This window comes from Sus scrofa, chromosome 14 (assembly GCF_054392235.1).
Source record: "Sus scrofa isolate SSC_HxYL_T2T_F1_AM1 chromosome 14, Sscrofa_HxYL_maternal_Yorkshire_Landrace_v2.0, whole genome shotgun sequence".
Lineage (NCBI taxonomy): Eukaryota > Metazoa > Chordata > Mammalia > Artiodactyla > Suidae > Sus > Sus scrofa.
Window position 1 is genome coordinate 122,619,667 of NC_139396.1, and position 27,993 is coordinate 122,647,659.

General features: G+C 36.3%; 1 protein-coding gene across 24 annotated transcripts in view; it reads right to left on the reverse strand.

Moving 5' to 3' along the window:
- RNLS (renalase, FAD dependent amine oxidase) overlaps window positions 1-27,993 on the reverse strand; it is a 417,533-nt gene that overhangs the window by 233,020 nt on the left and 156,520 nt on the right. Inside the window, exon 5 of one of the 24 annotated variants that reach the window (XM_084996738.1) lies at window positions 25,587-27,988. The exons of the other annotated variants lie outside the window; for them this stretch is intronic. Coding sequence (XP_084852864.1) covers window positions 27,987-27,988 — 2 coding nt within the window. The 3' untranslated portion in view covers window positions 25,587-27,986. Of the gene's footprint in view, window positions 1-25,586; window positions 27,989-27,993 lie in introns of those variants that run through there. 24 annotated transcript variants of the gene reach the window in all.

Below are 27,993 nucleotides of genomic sequence, written 5' to 3' on the forward strand. Positions count from 1 at the left end.
AAGATACAAACAGGTAGAAAGTTAAAGGATGCAAAAAGATGTATTATGCAAAAATAGAAATGGAGTGATTATACTAATACTAGAAAAAATAGACTTTAAGGCAAGAACTGTTACTAAAGACAAAGAAGGACATTTACAATAACAAGCATACATACACTAACAACAGAGTACCAATTTACATGAAGCAAAACCTGCCAGAGTGAAGGGAGAAATAATAGTTGGAGACATCAATACCCCACTTTCAGTAAGGTACAGAATAATTAGACATGATATCAAAAGCAGAGTAACACATTCTTCTCAAGTACACATGGGGCATACTCTAGGATAGACTTATGTTAGACCATGAAATAAATTTCAATGAATTTAAAAGGACTTAAGTATATAAAATATGCTCTCTGATCACAATGGAATGAAATTAGAAATCTGTAAGACAGATATTCAAAAATACAGGGAAATTAAAAAACACATACCTGAATAACCAAAGAATCAAAGAAAAAAATAACAAGGGAAATTAGCAAATACTGCTAAATGAAAAACAGGCAGACACAAAAGTCCACAAATTTTATGATTCCACTTACATAAAATGTCTAGAATAGGCAAATCCATAGAAACAGGAAGTAGATTTATAGTTGTCAGAGATGGGGATGGGGAATAACAATGGGGATGGAATTTCTTTTTGGGATGATAAAAAATATAATGCAATTAGACAGAGGTGATGGTTGCAAATCAAAACACAACCTTGTGAATATACTAAAAACACTGAATTATAAACTTTAAAGACTGAATTTTATAGTATGTGAATTATATCTCAATTTTAAAAAAAGGACATTAGATTGGTATTGGTTTCCTCTGGCTGCTGTAACAAATTACCCCAAACTTGGTGGCTTTAAATAGCATAACTTTATTTTCTTATAGTTCTGGAGTCTATGAGTCTGAAATTAGTTTTATTGGGCCAAAATCAAGTTGTTGGCAAGGCTATGCTCTGAGTCTAGAGGCTCTAGGAGGGAAGCTGTTCCTTGCTTCTTTCAAGCTTCTGTTGGCTACGAACACATTCTTTGACTTAGTTCCATCACCCTAATCTGTGCCTCTCTCTGTGTTCACAGTGCCTCCTTTTCTATGTTTGCTTGGGTCAGCTCTTCTCCTGTATCTCTCTTATAAGGACACTTGTAATTTGATTTAGGGCCCACCCAGATAGTCCAGGGTAATCTCCTAAAGGTTTAACTTAATTATGGCTGCAAAGATTTTTTTTTTCCCCTTATAAGATAACATTTACAAGTTCCAGAGATTAGAACCTGTTAAGAGTCCATTTTCAGCAAACTGTAGGGTTTGATTTAATTGAGAACCACCAATCCATAAAATCACAGCCCCTAAATATGACATACAGGACTCTCAATTTTCCTCCAATCTCCCTTTGTAGCTTTATCTCTTCCACTTGGATTCTCTGTTCTAGCCACACTGAACTTTATCCCATGTTTGGGATATGGGATACCCTTCTTGCCTTTGTATATATTGCCCCCTCCAATGAACACACTCTCCTCTCCTTGTCACACTCCCAATCTTTCAGGTCCTTATTAATCACCTCTCTGTGAATCCTTTGACAGCTTCTCTAAGAAAAAGCGACATCTTTACCCTCTTTACTTTCACAGCACATCTACTTTGACACATATCACATGGAATTTTATTAATTTGTTTACATGTTTTGTTATCCTATTAGACCACCTTTCCTTCTTTTTTTTTTTCTTTTTTTGTCTTTTTAGGGCTACACCCTTGGCATATGGAGGTTCCCAGTCTAGGGGTTGAGTTGGAGCTGTAGCCACTGTCCTACTCCACAGCCACAGCAACACCAGATCTGAGCTGCATCTGTGATCTACACCACAGTTCATGGCAATGCTGGATCCTTAACCCACAGAGTGAGGCCAGGGTTCGAACCTGTGACCTCATGGATACTAGTCAGATTCGTTTCCACTGAGCCACAATGGGAACTCCTAGATCACTTTTCTTACAGCAGAGACAATATCATGTTAATCTATATATGTGTTAAATACAATGCTCAGCATATAAGAGGCACAGAAATACATGTATTTGGAACGAATGAGTTAACAGTTGACCATCAATGTATCATTGTAAGTATTCAAGCAATCATTGCTCATTAAGAGCAGGCTTGAATTAAATTTTACTCATTCAGGATTTTGTTGCTTGTGAAAAGATCTTGCACTCTCAATTTTTGAGAGTTATCCCAATGGTTCTATGTGACCTAGATTTGTTTGGAAAGACACCCTTTTATTTATTTATTTTTTTTGTCTTTTTTTCGCCTTTTTGAGGGCCGCTCCCGGAGCATATGGAGGTTCCCAGGCTAGGGGTCGAATTGGCGAGCTATAGCCACCAGCCTACGCCACAGCCACAGCAACGTGGGATCTGAGCCGCATCTGCAACCTACATCACCGCTCATGGCAACGCCAGATCCTTAACCCACTGAGCAAGGCCAGGGATCAAACCCGCAACCCCTTGGCTTCTAGTCAGATTTGTCAACCACTGAGCCACGACAGGAACTCCCCTGCAAGGACATCTTAAGTTTTTTTTTACAAATATGGATATGTAACTCAAATTTATCAGTGTGCTATTTAATATAATTTTTTTGAATTTCACTTCTTGAATATTATCAATAATATTGAATATTATTAATATTATCAATATATTTAAGCAGCATTCAATTCCATCCTTTAGCAAACCATTTTAATTTTAAAATTATTCTAGATGCTAAATTCTAGGACTCTTTCCATCTTTTTCCCTCTTTCTGCATCACCCAATAGCTACCATTGGCTTGTAAGGTAAATTTTACTTTTAGGAGAGACATCAATTAGCAGAAGTACACTTCTGATTATTCTGGGATAATAAATTGAAAAATCAATGTGACAAGAAAATAAATTAAAAATAGATATGCTTTCCATAAACCAGAAGGTTATAAATTCCTTCTAAATATAGTAATACCAAGTAAGTTATCTATTCTCAGTAAATTAACTATAATAAATAGGGAGACAGGTTTTATAATCATGTATTTGAAATTTGGTCCCAGAAAATACTGGAATAGTTGAACAGAATTCAAATAGCCTCAGACTGTCAAAACACTACACACTGGAATGGGGGTGTTCTAGTTAAATGAATTCCCTAGTAAATGAAATGTCAGAGATTCTTTTTTCCTAATGATTCAAGATTCTGCATTTCCCAAGTATCATAATTATCATGAACAATTCTCTTGCGTTCTACAATAGGACAAAAAATGTTAGATATATGACTGAATATGGCTAGGCCCTAGGAAATACTATATAAGATGATGTTTTTGCATCACCTTTTTGCTGTTGATTTGCCCGGTTTTTAAAAGATAAAAGGTAATACAGGGGAAGATTCTAGGCAGATATATTACAGAAATAATTATGTTCTATAAAAATAAAACAACTTCATAGCAAAATCAAAGACCATAGACAATATCTAAAACAAAACGAGGTGACAAAGTATCCCACAAATCCTCATATATGGCTGCTGAAACTGGGAGAGTGTTCTGCATAATCCAATTCATAGGTAGTTAATGGGTCTGTGATTCATTAGGTCTGATGGTGATAGATCCATCCGAGCCACATAAATTATCAAAATTAACCAACCAAAGCTACCTAATAAGACAGAGTTTCACACTAGAGAGAAAGTTCTGGGAGGAGAATCCAAATTGAACACACTGGAGCAAAAGGATAGAGGAAAGAGAAGGGCCAATTGAAAAGCATAGAGACCAGGGGAGGCAGATATCAGAAAGCATGGGGGACATATTTTTTATTGCACCTTTCAAAAGAAGGCATTCCTCATAATCTATTTTGCCTCACCCCTCCCTTTTCAAAGTACAGGAAATTCCATTCACTGAATCTGAGTAGCCAAATAAAATTGTTCACACAAAGTCATTATAGGACAAATAAGAAGCAGCAGAATAATTGCCTTACAGATGACACAAGTAGGTCAGAGAGTTATGTGACAGACGTCCCAGAGGAAGAAAATCATAACAGAATAGAACAAACACTAAACTTTTTTTTTTTTTTTTTTAATGTCCACACCAGTTGCATATGGAAATTTCTGGGCTGGGTACTGAATTCAAATCTGAGCCATAGCTTCGACCCATGCCACAGTGGCAACACTGGATCCTTTAACTCACTGCACCAGGCTAGGGATTGAACCCACACCTCCACAGTAATCCAAGCCACTGCTGAACTCAGGAACTCAGTTTTGTTGTTGTTATTGTTTGTTTTTAAAAATGCAATCAAAACTACTTGAAAAAGTGCATCATGTCCCCAGAAAAATCAACCAGGAACATCCATTGATGAGATTTATTCCAGTAAAACTTTGGGACTTTACTAGTTTTAAAGATAAAAGTTTCTTTAAAAAAAAAAAAATCTTTTGAGAATCCAAGTAAAAAGACCAAGTCAATTATAGAGAAAATAAACTCAAATTTTCTAACAGCCAAAGTGATTTTCAAGCAAAAAAGCCAAAGTGTTATGAACATGCAATAACTCAGAAAATATTATTTAGCTACACTTTTACTAAGTAAGGTCTAAGAGAACAAGATTTAGATAAGTGATTACTGAAGAGATATTGACAGATGTAATGATGGGCAATCCACCATTTAATTAATGAAATTTTCTTTAGAAATACTCCAGCGGAGTTCCCGTTGTGGCTCAGTGGTTAACGAATCCAACTAGGAACCATGAGGTTGGGGGTTCGATCCCTGGCCTCACTCAGTGGGTTAAGGATCCGGAGTTGCCGCAAGCTGTGGGTAGGTCGCAGACGCAGCTCGGATCCTGCGTTGCTGTGGCTGCGGTGTAGGCTGGCGGCTACAGCTCCGGTTAGACCCCTAGCCTGAGAATCTCCACATGCTGTGGGAGTGGCCCTAGAAAAGGCAAAAGGACAAAAAATAAATAGAAATAGTCCAGCTAATAAAGTAAAATATTCTATTTTTTGAAATCTCTAATGAATTAATGGATCTTGGAAATGATCATCAGTAGCTGACAGATTACCTGATAGATGAATATACTATTTATCTATGGAGTGGTGTTCTCTAAATATGAATATGAATATGATCAATCCTCCATATCTAAAAGTCAGTTTATAGGAATTTTAAATAACACCATGGGGATATGTTCAGCAAAATATAGACTGAACAAACCATAAAGGATGAACAATCCCTGGTTTCCTCAACAAAAAAATGCAAGGGGAAACAAGAAAAGATTAAAAGATATTTAAGAGACCTATAAGTCAACTGCTTATACTGCAATTGCAGTTATATTATAAAACCTTATTCTGATCTCCATTAAACATACAAACAAACATACATATGAAAATTAGGGAAATAAGAACACTGGCTAGCTATTTAATAATATTAACTATACTTATGTGACTTGATACTTAGAAATTATTGTTAATATTTATGGGTATTATGGGTATTATACCCATAGCTATGGGTATTATAGCTATTGCAGCTGTGGTTTTAAAGAAATTCACACTTAAATACTCATGGATAAAATGATAAGATGACTGAGATTTCCATAAAATAACTGTGGGGGACATGAAAACATAGATTTGACCATGTACTGATGACTGCTGAATCTGAATTTACTATTCTAGGCTTTCTGTATTTATATACATTTGAAGATTTATATCATAAAAATTAAAAACTAAAAGACAGTTCAGTAGGGATAACCTATTTTGATTAATTAAAGAGTTCTTGTAGATTTTTTTTTTCTGGCTAACTGAAACACATAAAGTTTTCCAGTACAACATAGGATGAAAATCTAATTGATAATGCATATACTATTCATTGGTAACATTGTGTTACTTATAATAAAAGCAAATTTCTATCAAATTGCTTCAAATTTACAATTTTTATACCTTTCTCATTTGGCAATCCTACTTGGCAACTTTGTTAGTGTAACATGGTTTAAGCATCAGAGACTTGTAGAAAAGGCATGCAACTGAGAATCATGTCGATCTTGGTTTCAAGGTTTCAATCCTGCCTCTGCTCCTGGGAACCTTTGTGACCTGGGACAAACTGTTTTAATCATTCGAAGTCTTAGTTTCATCACCTGTTTAATGAAGGAGTTGGACAAGTCAGACCTCTACTATCTCTAGTATTTTGGGCAATTTTATCCTGAAAAAAGGATAAAAGGCTCTTTCTAAAAGTAAATACATAGGAGTTAAAACTATTTGCTAAACCCTTAAGACATAGGCCAAATGATATTCAAAATGGAAAAGTAATGTACCCAGAGAAGGAAACATAACTCTGAATTAGAGAAAGGAGAAAATACAACTCAAATTTAAAGAGAAAGATCTGAAGATCATAATGGATCCTGATCTTATGAGGAAGGAGAAAAATGGTGCTCTAATGGAAAACTCAACCTAGATAACACAAGATGCATAAGTGACTGTATCAAAGGGAAATCATGAGGTAACTTGGATACTTAACTCAGCATGGTCTAAATTCCATCTAGTTTATGCTCGGATCATTTTAGTAAAATTCAGTATATTTGCGATTATCCAGAAGACAAACATACAAGTGTTGAAAGGGTTACAAATTAGGCAAAGCTAAAGGCCCTAGGATCAGTTGGGCCAGGGAAAAGAATGCTGGAGTAGAGGGAAGCTGTAATAACAACCTTCAAATAGGCAAAGAAATATTATCCAGATGAAGATAAGGAGCTGTTTTAGTCAGCTGGGTAGAGTCAGGGCTTATATTACAGAAGAAAGAATTATCGTTAGGCTTAGAAAAAACTTCCTGGCACCTGGAAAATTGGAAAAGTTTCTTCTCTGGAGATCTTTAAACAAAGGGAAGACAACTACCCTGAGATGATTTTAGTGTAGCCTTCTTGATGTTGTGAGGATAACTAAATGATGTGTATCTAGTGATTTATGTCCAAATCTCATAGATGTGGGTGAAAATAATTGCTTTGGTGTGGACTGCAGATACAAATCTGGCAGACAAAGATCAGGCCTCATTTCCTTCTCTGATTCTTTCAATTTCCTGCTCCCTTGAACTATCATAATCGTCAACATCAAAAAGTTCTTATTAAGCTCTAGGTGCATGTGGAACATGCCAGCCCACTGTGAATAAAAGGACATAATCTCTATCCTCTTGAGTATCTACCTAGTTCCTCTCCCCAAGAAAAAATGTAACATAGTCACAGGGATGTAATGAACAGCACAGGGCATACAGTCAATACTATTACAATAACTTTGCATGGTGTATAATCTATGAAATTATCAAATTACTATGTTGTACACGTGAAAAAAAACTATTGTTATAAAGATGCAACATGGAAAGGCTAGTTGAGAGTTTGAACTGTTTAGTTTGGTTTGTGATTCCTTTTCCTGTAGCTACACTCTCATAGGTTCTTTTGTAGCTGAGAGGGTAAGAAAAAGAGATGACTGTGCTACATATGACTAATGTGCTAGGGAGCGATTAATACTACTGGTACCAAGAAGAGGGGCATGAGAATTAAGGTAACAGATGACATCATCATAAGAGGAAAATGGAGGGAATATAGCAGGAGTCAGTATAAATAAATGGAAATGGCCAACTTCAGCTTCTTCAGTAGGTCAACAAATATTTATTAAGTTCTAGTTCAAATGCATAGTATTCATGCACAATCTTCATGGTGCCTACTGCTGCTGTGGAACAGCTTCTGATCGCCAAGGGGATCATAATTTTGCTGGGGCTAAAAAGGACAGCCATGTCACTGCTTCGAAAGTCATTAGAGCACTCTGATTTCAGTATTAGTATTGACTCCGTAATACAGGGAAATCTGTTTTTTTGTGTGTGTGAGCAAATCATGAATGACATTGGTGACCTGACTTGTAGACTTGTTTAACATACAGCATAAAAAAAATGCTTCCATCTAAGGAAATCACTATTAGTGTGGTCTTTGGCTCTTCCAGCCTCTCCACTGTTTTGCTGGATTTTTTTAAAGTACTTGCCTTTCCCTCCATCCCCCTCTGCCCCCACCCCCAGCTCCAGCAGTGTACTGATAAAAGAGGAAAGATAAGGCAAGGTGTTAAAGAGATAGCATACATATCACATAGATAAAATTGTTAAATATATTTAAACTATACCTTCAGCACCTTAGCTAATGATGCCTGGAAAATGGCCTAAATACATCTTAAAAAGATAATCATGGTGGCTTTATAGGGAGAGTTTTTCATTTAGAAGTGAAAGTTTTTCTTTTCCATTTCTTTTTCCTTTTTTTTTAAATTTAATCTGTAAGCATTAGGCAGGAGGGGAAGTTTATCTCTTTCCACATTTTAAACAATGAATAACAAATTTTCAATTTGGTATTTTACACAAAGTATATTTTTTGTTTGGAAAAATTTTTTTGGCTTATTGTTCACTTTTTATCACTTTCCTTGCTCCAAAAAGAATTTGAGTTGGCTTGTTAATACTTTACATTTCCCTATGAAAAGTGTGATTAGTTTTCCTATGTGTGTGTGTGTATATATATATATATATGCATGTATGTGTGTTTTAATAAGGTATTGAGCAGACCAAAAACCTTAGTGGAGAACCATTTCTGAAAATACAATTTAAATAAATAAAATACAGCTCAATTTACAAAAATGTTACTTTATACCAAATTGTTTAACTGTTCAAGAAATTACTATGTGAAATTTTTTTACACATATGGTATGGATAAAAACAAATAAGAATCTATACACAATGTCTTTTAGTCACTAGTCGAATGTGCACTGAGGCCACCATTTCCAATCAAAAGGATCAGGAATGACTTCTCAGTTTCAGGTATTGTCTGTGAACATTTTCACAGTAATGCGATTAGGAAGTCATTTAATTAGCCTTATTTTTCACTTGGGATCCAAAATCAGGGGAAAAAAACATGTGCAAGAACACACATCTCAGGGAATTCCTGTTGCGGCTCAGTGGAAACAAATCTGACTAGTAGCCATGAGGACGCAGGTTCGATTCCTGACCTCGCTCAGTGGGTTGAGGATCCGACATTGCCTTGAGCTGTGGAGTAGGTCACAGATGTGGCTTGGATCCCACATTGCTTTTGGCTGTGGCACAGGCCAGGAGCTACAGCTCCAATTCGACTCCTAGCCTGGGAACAACCATATGCTGCAGGCATGGTCCAAAAAAAAAAAAAAAAAAAAAAACCACATCTAAAGGCATTAAAAATGCATTTCTCCACCCTACGCCATAGAACAAAGTTCATATATTAACATTAGATGAATCTCTATTCCTTTCTTACTTCTGCAAGAGCCATCACATATATAAATCATCAATTTCAGTGTCCAGTGATTTAAATAGAGCCCAGAAAGATTCTGAGTCAGCAGGTCCTCTGATTTAGATACTGATTTTAGGAGCTCCAGTGGCACAATCAGTGCACGGCACTTATATAGAAAGTGATTTTGTATCTCATCTTCTCCACTTTCTTACAAGAAATCAGTTCTAGATTCTGGGCCATCTCCCCTATATCTGATAACGAATGCCACTTCTGATTTTCAAAGGAATAAATAGAGCATCAGAGTCAAATAAATCACTTTCTATGCATATGAAATGCCCTTCACATTAAGCTTCCATATTTGGTGGTGAACAAGGAACTCTTGTTAGTTAGTTGTTTGAAAAATTGCTGGTGGACCTGACATTCATTTTTGATAGCTGACAGCTTTTTATTTTCAAAAACTTTTTACTTTCCATTTTTTTTTTAAGAGAAATTACTCTGAAGTCTGTCAGCTCAGTAGCTCTGGGAGTCGGCTTTACTTATTTGTCTTATCAAAGGTCAGCAAACTTTTTCTGTAAAAGGACAGACAGTAAATATTTAAGGCTTTGTGTGCCATGCAGACACTGTTGCAAGGACTCAACTCTGCATTACAGCATGAAAGCAGTCACAGACAACATATAAATGAATGAGTGTGTCTGTGCTACGACTTTATTTACAAAAGCAAGAGTCAGGTTGGATTTGGCCCAAGGGCAGCAGTTTGCCAATTTGGGGTCTATATAATGGCAATATTCATAAAACAGGGGAATAGAAAAGGTTCCCTGCCAAATTTAAGGGCATAGGAGTAAAAATTCAAAGACCATTTATTTTAAAATTTATTTTTCCAGCTTTATTGAGATATAATTGATAGATAACATTGTTTTAGTTCAAGGTTATGACATAGTGACTTGATATATGTATGTATTATGAAATGATCATCGCATTATCACATTATAACATTCATTAGCTCACATAGTTACAATTCTTTCTTATGATGAGAACTTTCAAAATTTACACTTAGCTTCTTTCAAATATACAATACAGTATTTTTAACTACAGTCACCATGCTGTACATTCCATCTCCAGGACTTATTTATTTTATAACTGGAAATCTGTAACTTTTGATTATTTTATCCATTTAGCCCACTCGCTACCCCTCACCCTGGCAACCACCAATCTGTTTTCTGTATCTATGAGTTCAGGGTTTTTAGATTCCACATGTAAGTGAGATTAAAAAGACTTTTTAATAAGTCATTGAAAATATTTATTATTATTCAAGTGAATTAAATTGGAGAATTTGAAATTTTGATCATAATTAACTATTATAGTTAATGATTTTACTCTATTTCTCATTTTATACTTTTTTCAGGAAATAAAACTTTACTTTGGACAATATCAATATATTATTATTATTTCTCATTTTATACTTTTTTCAGGAAATAAAACTTTACTTTGGACGATATCAATATAAAATCCCCAAAGAAATTTAAAGAATTGCCATTTGTACTCTCTTGACATTTTCTTGCTAGGTAGAAACAAAAAAGTTGGTCTGACAACTGAGGATAACTCATAATTTCAGGTGCAGAAAGAAAATAAATTCATCCTTACAAAAATATGATGTGATCTAATAAATAAATTCATTGGGCAATGCTGAAACATAACAGTTTGAGACATTTAACAAAACTATATTGCTAGTTTTTTTTGGTGTATTGAGATGGCCCAAGGGAAATTTTAGAAGAGTTAAAAGCCACAAAAACACACATAGAAACATGTGCTTTCAACAACATTCTTCTTTTGTGAGCTGTTATGTGACCAGGCTCTTATTCCCTTCTCCCAAGTGGGCTAAATTCTCATGATTCCAAAAGACATGGCCATTTCTAGTAATGCCCTCTGCTATTTGCCCTCTCATCTACAGTCAGTGAATTCTACAGGAGATGGTGATTGTACAATCTACTGGTCAACTTTATGACAATCCTTATGGCTTCATCTTACACTGTGTGCTCTCAATAATTTACATGTGAATGTTTAATCATTGCTCCATGTTCTAGAACTTAGATATACCCATATACATTCCTTTGGTTTTGAAAAAGTAGAATTTGTTTCCTCCATGGGCCATAGGGAAAATATATGTTGTATACTTGTTTCTTATTAGGCAGACTCTAATTCTGTTTCACACCGCCTTCAACACTGATTTTGCAAATTTGCCCACTTACTCCTGATTGGTTTACTTTTACATTCATCCTGGCTCAAAGTCCATGCTCAGTTTTGTTTTGTTTTCTTTTTTCTTTTTTCAATGCTGTTGCTGCCAAAACACTAAAACTCATTGTTTATGTAATTAGGTCAACAAACATGTATTGATCACACTAGGTTCCAGGCCTTATGAAAAAAATGAGACACAGATACAGTCCCTCATGGTGTGCATACCCAGTTAGGAAGACAAACAAGCAAAATTAACAGTTAAAACACAATGTACGCATTAGAAAATAATGAAGCATGTCAGAAGGAGAGCACTATCTGTTGTAGGAAAAATTATAAAATAAGTAATGAGCTGAATTTGAATGCACAGAAGTTATCAAGGTAGAAAATTAAGGACAAGGCTTTCCAGGTAGAGCAAAAGTCATGTGCAAAGGCATGGGGGTGCATGAGCAAACTAAGTGTTCTGGGACTACAGGTGGTTCAACATGGCCAAAGTAAAAGGGTGTAGGAGGTTGTTCCAGTTAATGCTGCTGGAGAGACAAGCCTGAGTCACATCATGCTGAGAAGTCAGGATTTTGTTCCACTGATGAATTTTAAAAAGGAAAGTAGTAGGATAAGATTTGCATGTCAGAAAGTCTATTAGTGAGCAATAGAATGGAGTCAATGAGAGATGTAAGACAAGGGGACTGGTCAGAAGGCCACTGAAATAATTCAGGGGAGAGGTAAGAAGGACCCAAAGTAAGACAGTAGTGGTGCAGATGGAAGGAAGGGGAACCCAGATAAACTCTTATGCTGATCTTATTATTCTAGGACATACTAGGCATGATGCTTTATCTTCATGAAATTCCTATAACAGTAACATAAGGAAGGTGCTGAATGAAAGAGAATGATCAGTAATATCAAACGCCTCAACAGAAATTAAAAGATGGAAGACATGAACAATATCCAAAGAGTTAGACAGTCATGGATGACCTTAGAGAAGGGTAGTTTCCTTGGAGCAAGAAGGCTTGAGATCAGATGGCAAAGGGAAGAGAGATAGATGAGGGATGAGGTGATACAAAAAACCTCTCTCTCAAGACACTTAGCAACAATGAAAATAAAGTAATCCTAAATATTCTGTAACTTTCCAATTGCTCTCTATAGATTATACCCCAAACTACTGAACTACTTGACATAAAAAATGTTTACCTATGCTTAGAAAGGTATCTTTCAAATAGTGGGTTCTAAATAATTGTTGAACAAATAAACTTTCACCTTTAGCACTGTTTTTGAAGAAAAACTGGAAATAGCTAACTAGAAATATTTAAAGTCTATGTTTTGAAATCCTGTGATGTGATGACATACGTATAGTTAATTCACTTTGTGGACACCTGAAATTACCATAACATTGTAAGTCCACTCTACTGCAATAAACTAAAACACATTTTTTTAATTAAAAAAGTAAAGTCTATGTTTTGGACATAGATCTGTTGATGATGTCTAGCCCCAAAGGAGAAGGAAGTATTCATTTACTACTGTGTTTGAGAAATCTCTTTGGACCCTTCAAAGGGTGGAAAAAATGTCAACTCCAGTTACTAAGAAGGAAATATTAAGTCAGATTCTCTGCCTGAGGTCACATAATGTACCAAGGTGGAGACTGAAGCCAAAGACCACCTGGTTCCCATTCAAATGCTTCCAGACACTGTGCTCCCAAATCCTTTTGCTCTAGCAGTAAATGTCTTTTTCTTTCCTTGATCTTCTCTTATGCCCCACTCCCCTTCACTAATCTAGATCTTACATTACAGTTCTGGCAATAGCTTTTGCTGGCTTGGAGTTTCCTTCCTTTTTTCCCTTCGACAAACTGGATCACCATTTCCAACATTGCCTGACCTTCATTCATTCAACAAATATTAAGCAGCTGTGCACCAACATTGCTATTGGCACTGTGAAAACAGCAGTGAATGGCATCGTATTCCCTTCTCTCACCCTTCTCTCATAGAGATAAGTCTACGTTTAAGGGTTTTTACCTACTTGGTGTTAAACTGACTTGATCTTACATCAACTTGATTTTATACCATATCTGCTTTGTATTTATGATTTTCTTCCAAGTAGCTGACCACATATTTCCTGCTCTTTTGGTAGCTTGGCCCAAACTCTTAAACATCACTGAGGTGAAACGGTGGGGGGCATATTTTCCATTTAAGATCAAGGGCCTCTTCCTTCCTCTTTCAGATATCTCCTTCGGTGCTTCGGTGGTTTTTTTTGGTTGGCAAATCAGACTCTTTTGCTTTGTCTCCAATTCTCATGTTCAGATATGTTTCACACAACTTATCTGAGCGGATCTGACCCATTCTATGTTCTATTCCTTCTGCAGACTGTGATGAAATTTCCCCATGTCAATTGTCAATATCCTCTCTTTATAATTTGAGTTTAATAGGTAAGCCACTGAGAATTCTGACCTTATTTTGATTCTCTCATTTTATATTTCACACCAAAGCAATTTCCACAGCCGCATCTCTACCAAAATTAAAGATAGAGAAAATTCTATCTACAGAAATTAATACAAATAACATGTCGTTTTCTTATTTAGGCTGGTTCTATTATTCACATGTCCCACTTTAAAGGAATTAATTATAAGGAGTTTTTAGGTTCTGTTAGTTTACTTTTGATGTCTGATTACCATGAAGCGAATATTCTGAACCCATTTGGAGAAATACACGAAGGCTTAAAGGTGGGTCTTCTGTTAATCTTAGTTTATTTTGAGAGACTTCATCATTACTACTGCAGGAGTATAATAAAAAGCTTTACCTCAGTGTAAGAAAAATGGTCAGAAAGTCTTAGAGGTGAAGGCACATTAGAGATAACAAAATTCAAATCACAAAATTTTGGAGATGAGGAAACTTAAGCTCAGAAGGATGAGGTTGTTACTTAAAGACTAGTCCAGAGCATAGTTTCCATTTCTTTTCTTTGCTCTACAACTGCTTACATCATGGGATCTTAATGCTATATCCACGTGTGTGTGCATATCATTTATCAGACTTTTGAAGAAGATTAAGGCTACTGTTTGAGGCAATTTTAGAGGTTCTACTTTGACTATGTTTTATTACATGAAATCCTAAAATACAAGTGTGCATTTTGCTTACTGTATGTACAGGAAAATCATAAAAACAGAAAGGATCTTTTGATGTTTACAGTCAAATGCAGCCACTAGCAACTTTTTGGACCTTGGTAACTCTTATTTTAATGACATATAGGGTAGGGGTGAGGAATTGTAAGTATTGGGAGGACTTGCTTGCTCAGAAATGACTCCTCCAATCAACCTGCCCATTAGGGATTCATTTAGTTAACCAAACTTATCTTTTAAATTGATTGTAATTAGCTCACCAGATTGCTTCTGTGCCTTTCATATCTAGTGCAGTGAATAAACTGAAGTTTGATCTTGGGCAGGGAGAAACACTTTTGAGAAGAACAGGCAGAAAATCAGGCTGTGAGTGGCTAGAACTCTGAGAGAGACAGAAAGAAAGGAGACTGCAAAAGTACCAAAAATTCTCCTCTAGTTCTCAATGCAGCCTCCAACCAAAGTACCCAGATTGAAAGCACACACATACCATAAAGTATCTGAGCAATTAGGCATATCATGCTCTGGGCATGGTAAAAAAAAAAAAAAAAAAAGTCCAACTTTGAACAAACACACTGCAGGGTGTTGGAAAGGCAACAGAAGATCAGGGTGAAAGTTCAAGAGCATATGGGCAAATGAACCCATAAGAGACAGTTTTATGAGATGGTAAAATACTTATTTCTCTTTGCCTGTTAATGATGTCAGCTCCCACTTCTTGCCAAATAAATAATCCATGTTGGAAAAAACTAGAGCCCATTCTGCAGCTTAGAAAGTGTATACAGCATTTGAAAGCACTGGAATTCAAGAGTGCATAGGTTGTGTTTACATTCAAAAGACAAATTACTAATTTTGACTAAATTGGTCCAATTGATGATTTCATATCAAAAATGTTAACCATGCCATTTATTAGACTGAATTGATGTGTACTTTTTTGAATGGCCATCTCCATCAATAAGGTGAATATAGTGATACTGGTTTCTGTGCCTGTAGAAATACTCAAAGAAAAAAGTTGACTTCATGTACATTTACTAGTTATATGATTGAGCTAGTTACTTGATCATTCTAAATATCAGCTTAACTATCTGTAAAATGGGAGGAGGAGTAGTCTTGTCTCACTAAGTTGCTGTTAATTTCATTAGGATTAAATGATTTGTACACAGACAATCCTTGGAATAGAATCTGAAGCATAGTAAGTACTCAACTAGTGTTGGCCCATTACATAATATAAATGTCATTTGTTCTTGCTCCCAGACAAGAATGAACATGAATTGGTTAATTTGAAAGTCATGAACAAATGGAAGAGAAGGACATATTAATAAGGTTTCATTGGCAGCAGTTCTGATCCTCCAAGTTTTCTCCTGTGGCTGACCTGACTTTTGCACTCTTCTGTAAATCTGACCTTGGAGCTCCTCCTGCCTTGCTCTCCTTGGACCTTCAACTTCTAACCATGGTTAGCATGACAAAGCCTATTTCTGCCCTCTCTGACCCCGACCTTAATTCTTGCTTCGGTATTTGCATCACAGCAACTTATGAGTTGAGGCACACTGAAAACTCCCACGCTCTTTTCCTTAGAGAAAATGCTACGGCAAATTCTGAGTAGGTGAAGGTTTCAGAATTATTCAGTTGCCACCTGATAAGTTGACCTCATTTTTTCTCTTTGCTCTTAGAAGAGAAACATGAGAATTATGTTAAAAGAATAATGATAAGGTCTATTAACTTTTTTGAGAATTTTTTTTTTTACTTTATATGTATTTGTATTTTTCAAATGTTTAACAAATTTATGGCATTTTTGTAATCATAAAAAAACCCTACATATTAAAATATAATCATATTACCCTTCTGCCTAAAATATGACTTGTTCCATGTTTCCTAGTTCCCAACTTATTGAAAACTGGGTTAAAAAAAACAATGAGGTGATTTTACAAATATGGCAAGAGAGTTGCTGAAAGACTGACTGATTTCTTGGGAACCTAGGAAATAGTGTATTGGAGCCCCAAGATTATCTTATCCTAGTTAACATCTGGGGCTTAATTGAGGGCAAAGATCATATGTTAAAGAACTTTATGTTTATTGTTTATAAACCAGATTCTCATCCTATATAGCTCTATGAGAATTTCCGCAAGAGAAGTTTCTGAATTCTTTCACAGATTTCCCTGTGGGAATTCTCATAGAATAATATAGGATGAGAATCTGGCCTTTCTAGACTTTATGATATGTTTGGAGAGGGGAGTGGGAGCTCAGCGAGGTTATTTTTATTTTCTGCTGAATTCTTCTGGGGGAAGTTGTACTTTTTGAATCAAGACTGTATATGTTTTACAATTTCCAAAGACTTTTAAAGCAGGGTCTAAAGACTGCAGTATTGTTTACTAGCCTAAAACTTGGGTTTGTACATGTGGTTTGAGAAGATATTTCCCAAACCTTTTAAAATTATGTTTCTTTTTATATGCTTTCTATATGTAAAAAATCTTGGTATAAAATACCATATTTAAGGAGTTCCCATTGTGGCTCAGCAGCAACAAACCCAACTAGTATCCATGAGGATGCAGGTTCAATTCCTGGCCTTGTTCAATGGCTTAAGGATCTGGAGTTGCAGTGAGCTGTGGAGTCTGATCTGAGGTTCAGATGCAGCTCAGATCCTGCGTTGCTTTGTCTGTGGCTTTGTCTGTGGCTTAGGCTGGGCAGCTATAGCTCCAATTTGACCTCTAGCCTGGGAAACTCCATATCCTTTATTTAAAGGATAAAACAAACAAACAAAAAAACATAAAGTTGGAATTTAGATTTAAAAGTCTTTGATTAATGTAGTTCTTTTTTAAATGACAGGCATCCTCATTTATGGGGAATTATTATCAATAAAACTTTACATTAGAACAGCTATAAATAGTCTACTATATTAATATGACAGGCAAATTAACAAATAGTGTAACAGTGTGAAACGTAATACAGTGTGTTTCCCCAAAAGGTCAAAGTGTCAACAGTACTAAATAAAATGATCGTCTTGTTTCTTGAGATGACCTGAAAGCCAGCTCCTGAAATATGAGTTTGTAGCTTTTTAACTGTCTACATTATTAAGATAATGCTGAGGACTGCAGCCATGACTTCAGTACCCTGGAGAACAGGAACAAAGAAAGTTACATTAAAAATGTTTTTCATTTTCACTTCATGAAATTTCAAGTGGAGGACATCAGCAGGTGATCTTCTCTAGAATCTGTACGATTTTGGCTTTTTGTTGCCCACATAATTTTATGTACTGTAGACAAATTCTTTTTAAGATGCATATATGAATACAGTTTTATGTGACAGTGTTGACATCTCTGACTCACTTTTATATCCATGTGTTATACGATTACTCACTTTCCCTTCTGGAGTTAATAATCTGAAATGGATATCCATGGACTTTGAAAATACAAAAAAATATTCATATAAAATGAAGCTGAGATTCAGTAATCAATAGTAAATTCAAAATGGAAAAAAATTCCTTGCTGGAGATGCAGAAATAGGTAGCCACATTTTTGTCTTGATGAAGCTAATGATTCATCAGAATCTTTTTTAAAATTGCACACCTAGACATGCTTTGCATGTTATCTCATTTGCTTCTGGCAACAACCCTGGTAGGTATGTATAATTAACCCTGTTTTATAGTTGAGGAAATAAAGGTTCAGAGGTAAAATGACTTTTCCCAGGTCACTCAGGTGGTGTGTGGCACGTTTGAGAACTGAATCCAACTCTGACTCCAACACTGGGCTATGCTCACTATAATACAGAGCAAAACTTAGAGTATATAAGATAGTTTTCCTGGAGGATTTAGAAAGGATGTATTGTTAATCTACCATATTGTGCCAAGTCTATGCATACTTATTTCTTTATGACATTATTGAAAATTGCAGTATGTCCTCAATTTTGGCCATCTAAAATAATGTTTGTTTCATCAAAAGCTTACAAAATCTGACTTAAGGAATCTCCTGAATAAAGGGCTAAAAAGGCTCTCATTCAAGATAAGGATCAAATATATACACTCAATCTTCTGTCTCCATTAGCAGGATTTTCATGGAATTGCACAATTGGTTTGAGCAACCAGGAATGTTTAGCTAGTTAAACATCTCCATCTACCAGTTCTTAATGAGCACTCTCAGGGTATATGTGTATACACTAAAGCATAAACTACACATTGTGTTTATGTTCCTGACTAAGAGTCTTTACAAATGTTATAGAGAACTTTAGGAGTTATGCACTGAGGCAGATAATCTGTGAGACCCAGGGAAGGAGCCTTTCTGGAAAGGACTGTGTTCTTAAGCACACCATGGACATCCTCTTAAAAGCAGTTTTCTTAATGACTTTACTCTGAGCAGCTTCCAGGCTTACTCTCTTCTGCTGAACCCTGATGGCTGAGTCCCAGCTTAAGCAGAGTTGCACAAACACTCCATTGGTTGACCTCAAGGTTAGGGAGGCCCATATTCCTTAGGACGCCCTGCAAGTCCGACAGTTCCTTGGATTGTTTGCTAAAGTCTACTGCAGGGTAAAAATGGCTCAGAATAGAACTTTAGTGGCCCCGTCTCACCCATGGACATATCATCTAAGTACACACAGTGGCTTGGCTATGCAAATGGCATTTCAAAGAGGTCTCCCAGCCCTTCCTTCCAAGCAAAGTGCTGCTTCTAAAACCTCTGAACTCAGAACTGGCTCTGGCCAATAGGGAACATAATGCAAGAATTCTGCCTGAGAGATCAGGAATATGGCTACTGTCAGAAGATATATGCAACAGGTCTGTGGCAGAGCCACTTATTCTTTCAGGATCTGAGGACTCCACTGTTCATCCAGGACTCTCTGACCTCGTCATGGAGGGCAAGAGGGGCGGGGAACAAAGGGAAATAAGATTGGGCTCACACTCTCCAAGTCATTGTCTTTATTTTCTAGGTTTACCTCACATTTCTTCTTATCCTTTTGCCTTTTTAAAGATGTAGCAACTGAAAGGAGGAGAAGTCTATTAAAACATTCAGATGTCTTTTGGAAAAAAAGTTAATTTCTCCATATTCTAACTTTAAGAGGTGTTTTCCCCTTTCTCGAGATTCTATTCTGTTACACATGTGCCATTTAATAGAAAGAGCATCAGATTTAGAGCCTGATGGTCCAAACTTGGCCCTAACTAGGTATGTGGTTTTATCTTCATTTGTAAAATGGTAGTTTAAACCTATCTCATTGGCTTTTGGAGGATAATTAAATGAAATAATGTCTAATAAGACCCTGGTGGAGGGCCTTGAATAGAGTAGGCACTTTTTATATAGCCAATGTTTTAGCCGGGAAGGTAACTGAACTTAACTTTTTCTCTAGGGCTCCTCCCTTTTCTTCCTTACTGGGTTTCACGTGGACAGGAAGCATCATTAATATTGCTGATGATGTTTTACCCATACCTTGTGATTTTGTATGTGCTGTCCTTTCTGTGCAAAGGGCTACTCACCTAGAACAAAAAGAAACTACTCTTCATTTACCTCTAGGAAGAAAGCCTTTAATCAAACTAGAAACATTAACAATTAAGGATCCAACTGACATTTTTAAAAATAAGTCATTTGTAATATGGTCTTGTCTTTCATGTAGACACTCTTTAGACAGTCCCCACATCTTCAGAAAGTTTCCCATCTGTATTTATTTTCACTGCCATCTCCCTAGATTGTGCTGTCCACATACATCTGGAGTTGTGAAGTGGTCTCCTAATTAGACCATCTGCTTCCAATGACTCTCCTTTCTAATTCAGACTGTATCTGATACAATAGGTACACTCCTTTGCCCCATTAGACATGAGATCAATCAAGATCTTTAATGGCTTTCTTATTGTTTACAGAAGGAAATTTTGATTTCCTAGGGGCGTTTAAGTCTCCATACATCTAGATAATAACCTATTGTGTCAGTCTTTTTTCTGCTCCAGCAAGTCTGATCTACTGGTCTTCTGGTACATACCATGTTTTCTCAGACCTTTGCTGCCGGCCACTCTTCTGCCTAGAATGTTTCTCATCTTCCCTCCTCCTCCTTTAAGAAAACCTCACAAAAGTCCACACATCATTGTTCTCTTGACTGGCTCATTACACAAGGTCACACTGTATTGTAATTCATCTTTATGTATATGTCTTTTCACCTCATCTTGACTTAGTTCCTGAAGGGCAGGATTTTTATTTTTTAATCTCTTTTTAGGCCTGACATTTCTACTGTCCTTCATTAGTAACTAAATCTTGATGAGAATAAAGCATTTGGACAGAAAAAGTTCTATCTCGATTTTACCAACTTCTCTATTTGAAGTACATACTTAAATATTACGTGATAGCTCCAAATATTAAAGGTACTCTTTCTATAGGAAGAGAAAGAATGCACTATTCCCTGGTATCTAATCTTGTTTTCTGCTAACATTGCCTTATGCAATGCATTCATGATTTTAAAACTATCTTATGTTGATGTGTGAGGCATAAAAATTAGAAGCCTAGAAGGAAATAGTTTCCTGGAGGTACATAATTTTGCTTCAGGTGGTAATAGTTTCAAATCCAACCTATGACATACAGCAAATCATTAAAAGTTGGCCTTTTCAGTATTCTTCTCAAGGACTTGGAAATGGAGTTCTTTTGATGGCCTGGATTCCCTTTGCTGGAACATCTGCTGTTGAAGTGTGTTGCTTCCTTACCCTTTCTTCTAGATCTCTGGAAATTCTGAGGATTAACTAACTTAAGCTTCATCAGGGTGTTCTGTTTATTAATTGTGATGAAACCTCACAATACATTGCTGATTTTTGGTTTGACAGTGTTTCTATTTCATAATTTATCTTCCCCAAGTGAGAAACTTGATAGAAATACCATTAAAAATAAGATTAAAAAAAAACGCAATGGAGAGAATCACTTCTTTTTTCTTTTGTCATGGTTGTTTTTCCAATTAGGCAGATTGAATAGAGGGAATACTTCAAAATTCAAGGAACCCTGATGCTGAATCCAAAATCACTGAATACTAGTTCTGTTTTAAGATAAGACATTCTTTTCATGCTTCCAAACCATTTCATGTAAATCTAATTTCAATTTTCCCTAATAGCTCTGTTGATGACCCTGAGTTGTAAAAAGATAGCATGATTAGGCTTGCCTTGAGTTTGCATTTATGCTACACATACGCTAACATGCAACTTGTCATCATTTTCCACATTTCTTATGCCGTGAGGACATGCTCTATTTATTTGGACCCAAGGGTGTTATTATCCTATAAAGGGTAGCTGACGTTGTGGTGCAACCAATGCTCTTAACCCTTTTTTTAGAAACTAATTTTGCAGAAATGGACAAACACTTTGTTATGGTTAATTACTTAGCATTTGCCACATCCGAAGGAACATTGACTAAGAGAGTAGGTTTATTGAACAAAGGGTATGACGCTGAGATTATGGACTTAAGAGTGTCCTGAAATTAGCACTGCTTATAATTGTAATAGATTTAAGTCGGCTACAGCGATTTCAAACTGAGAGTTTTATGTAAATGCTTACAAAGATTACTGATTGAATAAAAAGAATTAGCCGACTGTTTTGGCAATCTTGGTATTTATCTGTTAAACCTTATTTGCTGCTTAGTCTTGTTTTTAGTCAATTGGGGAGTGCATTGGTATTGTACATTCTCCTCAATTCCTTGGGTTCTTGCATTGTAAATTCCTGCTGGGACTGTAGTGCTGCCTATAGCAAGTATAGAAGCTTCCCCTGGAAATACTCTCAGCTACCCCTTATAGGACAGCATAGGATCAAAAGCACAGCTTGCCACCATGGTAAAGGGCATGGGCTCTTGAACCAGGTGGTCTGGTTTTGAATCTGGCTTGGCCACTCACTAAATGTATGACCTTGGCCCAATTATGAGTCCCTCCAGTGTCTGTTTTCTCATCTGTCATTCAAGGCCTTGCCTAACACCTTACCCCCTCCCCTGACCACCCATCACTCTGTTTTATTTCCCTCCATAGCTTTTATTGACACCTGGCACTTGTGTGTTTGTGTATTTGTTCATTCTCTGACTCCTTACACTGGAATTAAAGATCCATGACTGCTGGAACTTTGTCTTATTCACCCAATACATAATGTTGCCTGGCACAAAACAATTAAATCTACATAAGCTGATGGAGGGATGAATGGGTGAAAGAAAGACTAGAAAATAGAGATAAAATGTGTTAAGTGCAAAATGTCAGTTCTTCGTGATGCTCCTGGAAGACAAACCAGATTAAGCAGAGAAAAACTGGAAGTTCATCATAGGAATAAGGAAATAATCCAGGAATGAGAAGAAAGGGAACTTGATGCTAATGGAGAAAAAGAAAGGGATAGGTGGTATTATCGTAGTTTAATGGAAGTGCATGGGCACTGAGTCTCTCAGATGCACACCTTAAGAAAGGCAGCATGCCAAACTAAACTGAAGTGGAAGCTTCTCGGAGGAGAGGGCTCTTATAGCCCACACCAATCCTATAATCTCTGTCATATCCTAAAACAAATGGGACATTATTCTCTCCTCTGTGGATATACAATCAAAGGCAAATGTTACTAGGGTGGTGAGTGAAGGAAGCTGCTGATCTAGTCCATGCAATGCTGACGCATTGCCCATGTGGAAATATTCAGACAATGAATAGATGTAAGAAATTTTAAGGCATGAATGCAGAGTAAGGAAAATGCATGGGACCAAGTGCTCTTGGCAACTTGGGCAGAAGAAATGTCCAGTGCAAAGACAAACTTTGTCTTTGGTGCAAGATCAGCTATCATCGTGGCTGCTTGGAGATTTGGAGCAATGGTTGGTGATGCTTGTCCCTTCATCTGTGTTTTAGAAGACTCATTCATCAAGAATTGAAATATGGAAAAGAACTTACATGGCCTTCCACCAGCCAGCTCACTTATAATTCTTTACACTGTTTTGGATTTGGTAGCTTCATATATTGTGATAATCAGGATGCTCAAATACATTGAGACACACTGTAAATTTGAGTGATATCCACGCAACTGTCATTAGCGCTATGTTCCTGAAAAGTCTGAAGAGGAGGAGGGAACTGTGCATCTAACACTTCACCCTGTCTACGCCTTCCCCACACTTCTTCAGAACAGATGGCACAGAGGCATTAGTTGTCTCATGTTTTGTTTTGAAATGTTTCATTGTAAAATAAACAATTCTGCAGTAGAGTTTTTATTTGTTAGCAGATGCAACTAGACTTAAAGTTAAATGCCCTTACCCCACCATACTTTCCCCAAAGCACAGATCAAACAAAAATAAAAATGTGCATCAAACCAAATAAAAATAAAGCACAGGATCAAGAGGAACTAATAAAGCTAAAACTCTACCTGAAACTTAGGTATTTGTCCTGATGTGTTTCAGCACATCGAGTCTCCCTATTTACTCACAAATGAATGTTTTCATTGTGCTGCATTTAGTTTTATTTTGTGCTGCAGTCTAAGATGGTATAGACCAAGTTACTCCAGTAACAATTATTTATTTATTATTGCACCAAGTGTGAGGTGCAATGCTAGGTAGAGAACTGTAAGACATGGTCATTGCTTTCAAAGGATTTGAAATCTGGTTAAGTATTTCTCTGATAAAATAACTATACATATGCAACAATATGTACTAAGGGACAACTACTGGTGTAGACAATGGCTGCTACAGGAGTTCGGAAGAAGGCAAAATGACTTACATTCAGAATAAAGAAGGAAATGTTCCCATGAGGTGTGAGCTAAGATTCATTTAAGTAGAGAAAGAGACAAAGGCATTCCAAAAAGAAAGGATAGTGCGAGTAAAGGCACAGAGACAGGAAAACACAAATTATGTATGGGGGAGGCAATGAACTACTGCTGGAATGGAGAAAGACCCAAAATAGGATGCATGAGAGTTTCCTTGAAATTTTAAAAGTTCTATGATTAACCTGGAAGTTTACTCTGTTGCTGCATAGAGGGCTAGCATACTATACTTTGAATGTGGCTCCATTCATTCATTCATTCAGTTATGTGGCAGCTGACTGAGCATTACTGGGGTATTAGGTGCTGTAGATATAATAAAGTTAGAAAATGGTCCTTTGCCCTCAAGAAAATGACAGCCTAATGTGGAATACAGAGAAATAAATACATGTGAATTACAACCCAGGTTGAAAGTCGAAGTCATGTCAAAATTTAAGAATCTTTGATAGTTCATTAAAACTTTGTTTAAGCGAAGTTCATTAAACCTGGTTTAATATGGATAATGAAACACAGGGAGGGACTCATGACATAACTTCAATACTGCAACATAGGACAACTTTATTGACAACTTTTGTATATAGACAACACTTTGCCCTCCTTCTTTTACTACTGGGAAAAAAGAAAAAGAGATCAAGGGGGAAAAAAATCCTCACAATAGGAAGTCAGGACACCAGAATAAACAGGTGCTTTCAGAAGAGAAAAAAATGAATACATTTTGTTACTCCTAATTACTAACATTTAATCCTAGTCAGCACGTATAGAACACATTACTGACACTATTCTAGGTGCTTTACATGTATTAACTCAATTATCACAACAACTCCAGAAAACAGGTATTATGATTCTCCATTTTTTAAAAATAGGTACACAGTGATTAGGTAAGGTTGCACAAAGAACCAAGTCAGTAAGAGGAGGAGCTAGGATTTAAACTCAGATGTATTCTTAAACCATACAGCTTTCTCACATGTGGGACGATCCCACTGGGTTAGGGCGATGCAGGGGAAGAGAGGCCTTCAGAAAGATATCAAATAAGGATCATTTTATCTAAGGAAAGTTTGAATGGGTGGACCAAACTGATGTAAGAGCCCATTTTTTTGTTTGTTTGTTTTTACATTTTTTTTCATTTTATAACACTGCAGTTAGAATTAAATGTAAACAGAGAATGGTCTGATATCTTTTAGATAACTAATAACAGCTTTCAAATTTGATTGAACATCTCTATGTACCTGGTAGTCCACACAGGTACCATTATTATCCCTATTTTACAACAACAACAACAAAATCAAAGAGACTCATATTGCATAGAAAGAGGTTTGTTTAATCATTATCAAAATCTACAAAGTTAGCAAAGACTGGAATACAAGTATGACTAACATTTACCATCACACTACATATTAATTACATATCCAGATTATTGGTTTTACTAATTCTCTGGGACTGCCTTTTGTTAATCTGTTAGGATGTCAAAAGCCCTGTTGTGTTGGAATGGTATTAGGGCATGGCACTGAGGGGATAAGGCTGTATTTCTTGACAGCGCGGCTGGCTTTTTATGGCATTTCAGAACTAGAACTATGTGAACTATTCTGGACAATCCATACCTCTGCCTCTACCAAGTGTGGAAAACTGTGGATCTCTTTCTAATATCTAATATTTAAATATTTATCTATGAACTATTCTTTCTCTTAAAGTAAGAAATTTTACCTGGCACATTTTAAATTATAAGCTCCAGAAACTGAACTGAAAACCATATCTTATTTCAAATTCCAAAACAGAAAAAAATAGACGTCAGAAGTAGAGGATTTAAGGATTACATTATTTCTATTAAATTTCTGATTGTCGAATAATAATTTACTTACAGAAAGTTTTGTTTGGATAGTTGCCCAAGAGTGGGGTTGCTGGGTCATATGGAAGTTCTATGTATAGGTTTCTAAGGTACCTCCATACTGTTCTCCACAGCAGTTGTTACCAGCTTACATTCCCACCAACAGTGCAGGAGGGTTCCCTTTTCTCCACACCCCCTCTAGCATTTGTTACTTGTGGACTTATTAATGATGGCCATTCTGACTGGTGTAGCACTGAGAACTATGTCTAGTCACTTATGGTGGAGTATGATAATGGTAAAAAAGAGAATGCATACATGTATATGTAACTGGGTCACCATGCTGTACAGTAGAAAAAAAATTATATTGGGGAAATAACAATAAAAAAAGAATTTATTTACTGTTTGATCCAAATAAAGGCACATGCATCAACAAAAGTATAGAATGAGAGAAATTAGTCATACTCTTAAATTCATTAAGGGGAAAATAAAAATGATGTGTATTGGATGTCTTTTACACGTCTTTTATTTTACATACTTTAACTCATTTGTTTCTTACAATGACCTCATTTTATATAGGAAACACTTGGACTTCAGTGTGGTTAAGTAAGTTGCCACCTGAGACTCCCCCCTCCCCCACTCCCTGCGTGGGACAAACAGTTAACAAGGGGCAGAGGCAACATAGATGCACCTAGGCTCTTTAAAAACAAAACAAAACTATGTTGCCTCTACTAGGAGAAAGAAGAGAAACCAACTCTTTGTTCCTACCAGAATTGTTATAAAGACTGAAAATACCCTTAACAATAAGAAAAGAATAGAAGTTTATAGTAGATATAATGTTAATCAAAAAGGACAAAAATTATTGCTCAAATCAGTCAAAACATGTACATAAGGCACTTGAAGTAAAGTATTTTACTCCCAGTCATAGTTTTCCAAACCCCTTGCTCCTCCATTTCTGTTTCTCTGGATGCCATGCAAGTATGATACTAAATTTATTTTTCCAAAGGAAAGGACTAGAACTGTTACTAATGAGAAAATACAGTTTTGGATTTCTCTGGGTAGCTTCATAAAATGCACTCCCTCTTTCAAATGCTAAACTCTTGGCTATAATGTGAAAGGCTCACTTTTTATTCATTTACTTTTCTCAAATATTGTCTTCTGCGATAAGTATACTGGTCTAAATTTGATTCTGTTAATGACACTCTACTTCAGATTTCAAATGGCTTAACTATGTCTAGAAGCACAACTAAAGAATAACCTGACTGAGACTGATAAGACTGTTCATGTGGTTTTGACCCTTAGAGAGGATAGTGGATGGATATTATCCTTTCTACTTTGTGCCATTCTCAGAGGACAGTCACAGATGTGTAAACGAATGTGAAAGAGAAATAAAGGGAACAGCCAGATTGCCAGAGATCCATTACTTTACCCCTGGGGTATGTGGCTATTACAGAACTGGGGCAAATGCCAAGAGCACTGAATTCAAAGGGAGACTCCCTGAAGTGAGTCATCTATTTAGACAACATCAGAGGAATATCAGGTCAGATCCTACGAGGTGAAAAGGTTACACTATGGGCATCTGGTAGTCACTTTGGGAATTATTAATGTATAGCAAAGTAAGTACAGAGTGGCAAAGTGTCATTAAAGGCTAAAGCAAATTTATTTCTGTACAGGATGGAAAGGGCAGTTGGTCATGCATCTTTTCCTGTTAGCCACACTTACAAAAATGGATGGCAGCCATGGTAGATTTGAAAGATAAAGGATAGACATCTAGTTCACTAAGTAATATCCTGGTGTCTTGTGGGAGTTGATGCTGTCATTAATCTCTTCATCTGGCAAGAACTGGCTTCTTTTTAAAAATCAGGGACCAATTCACCATTCTGTA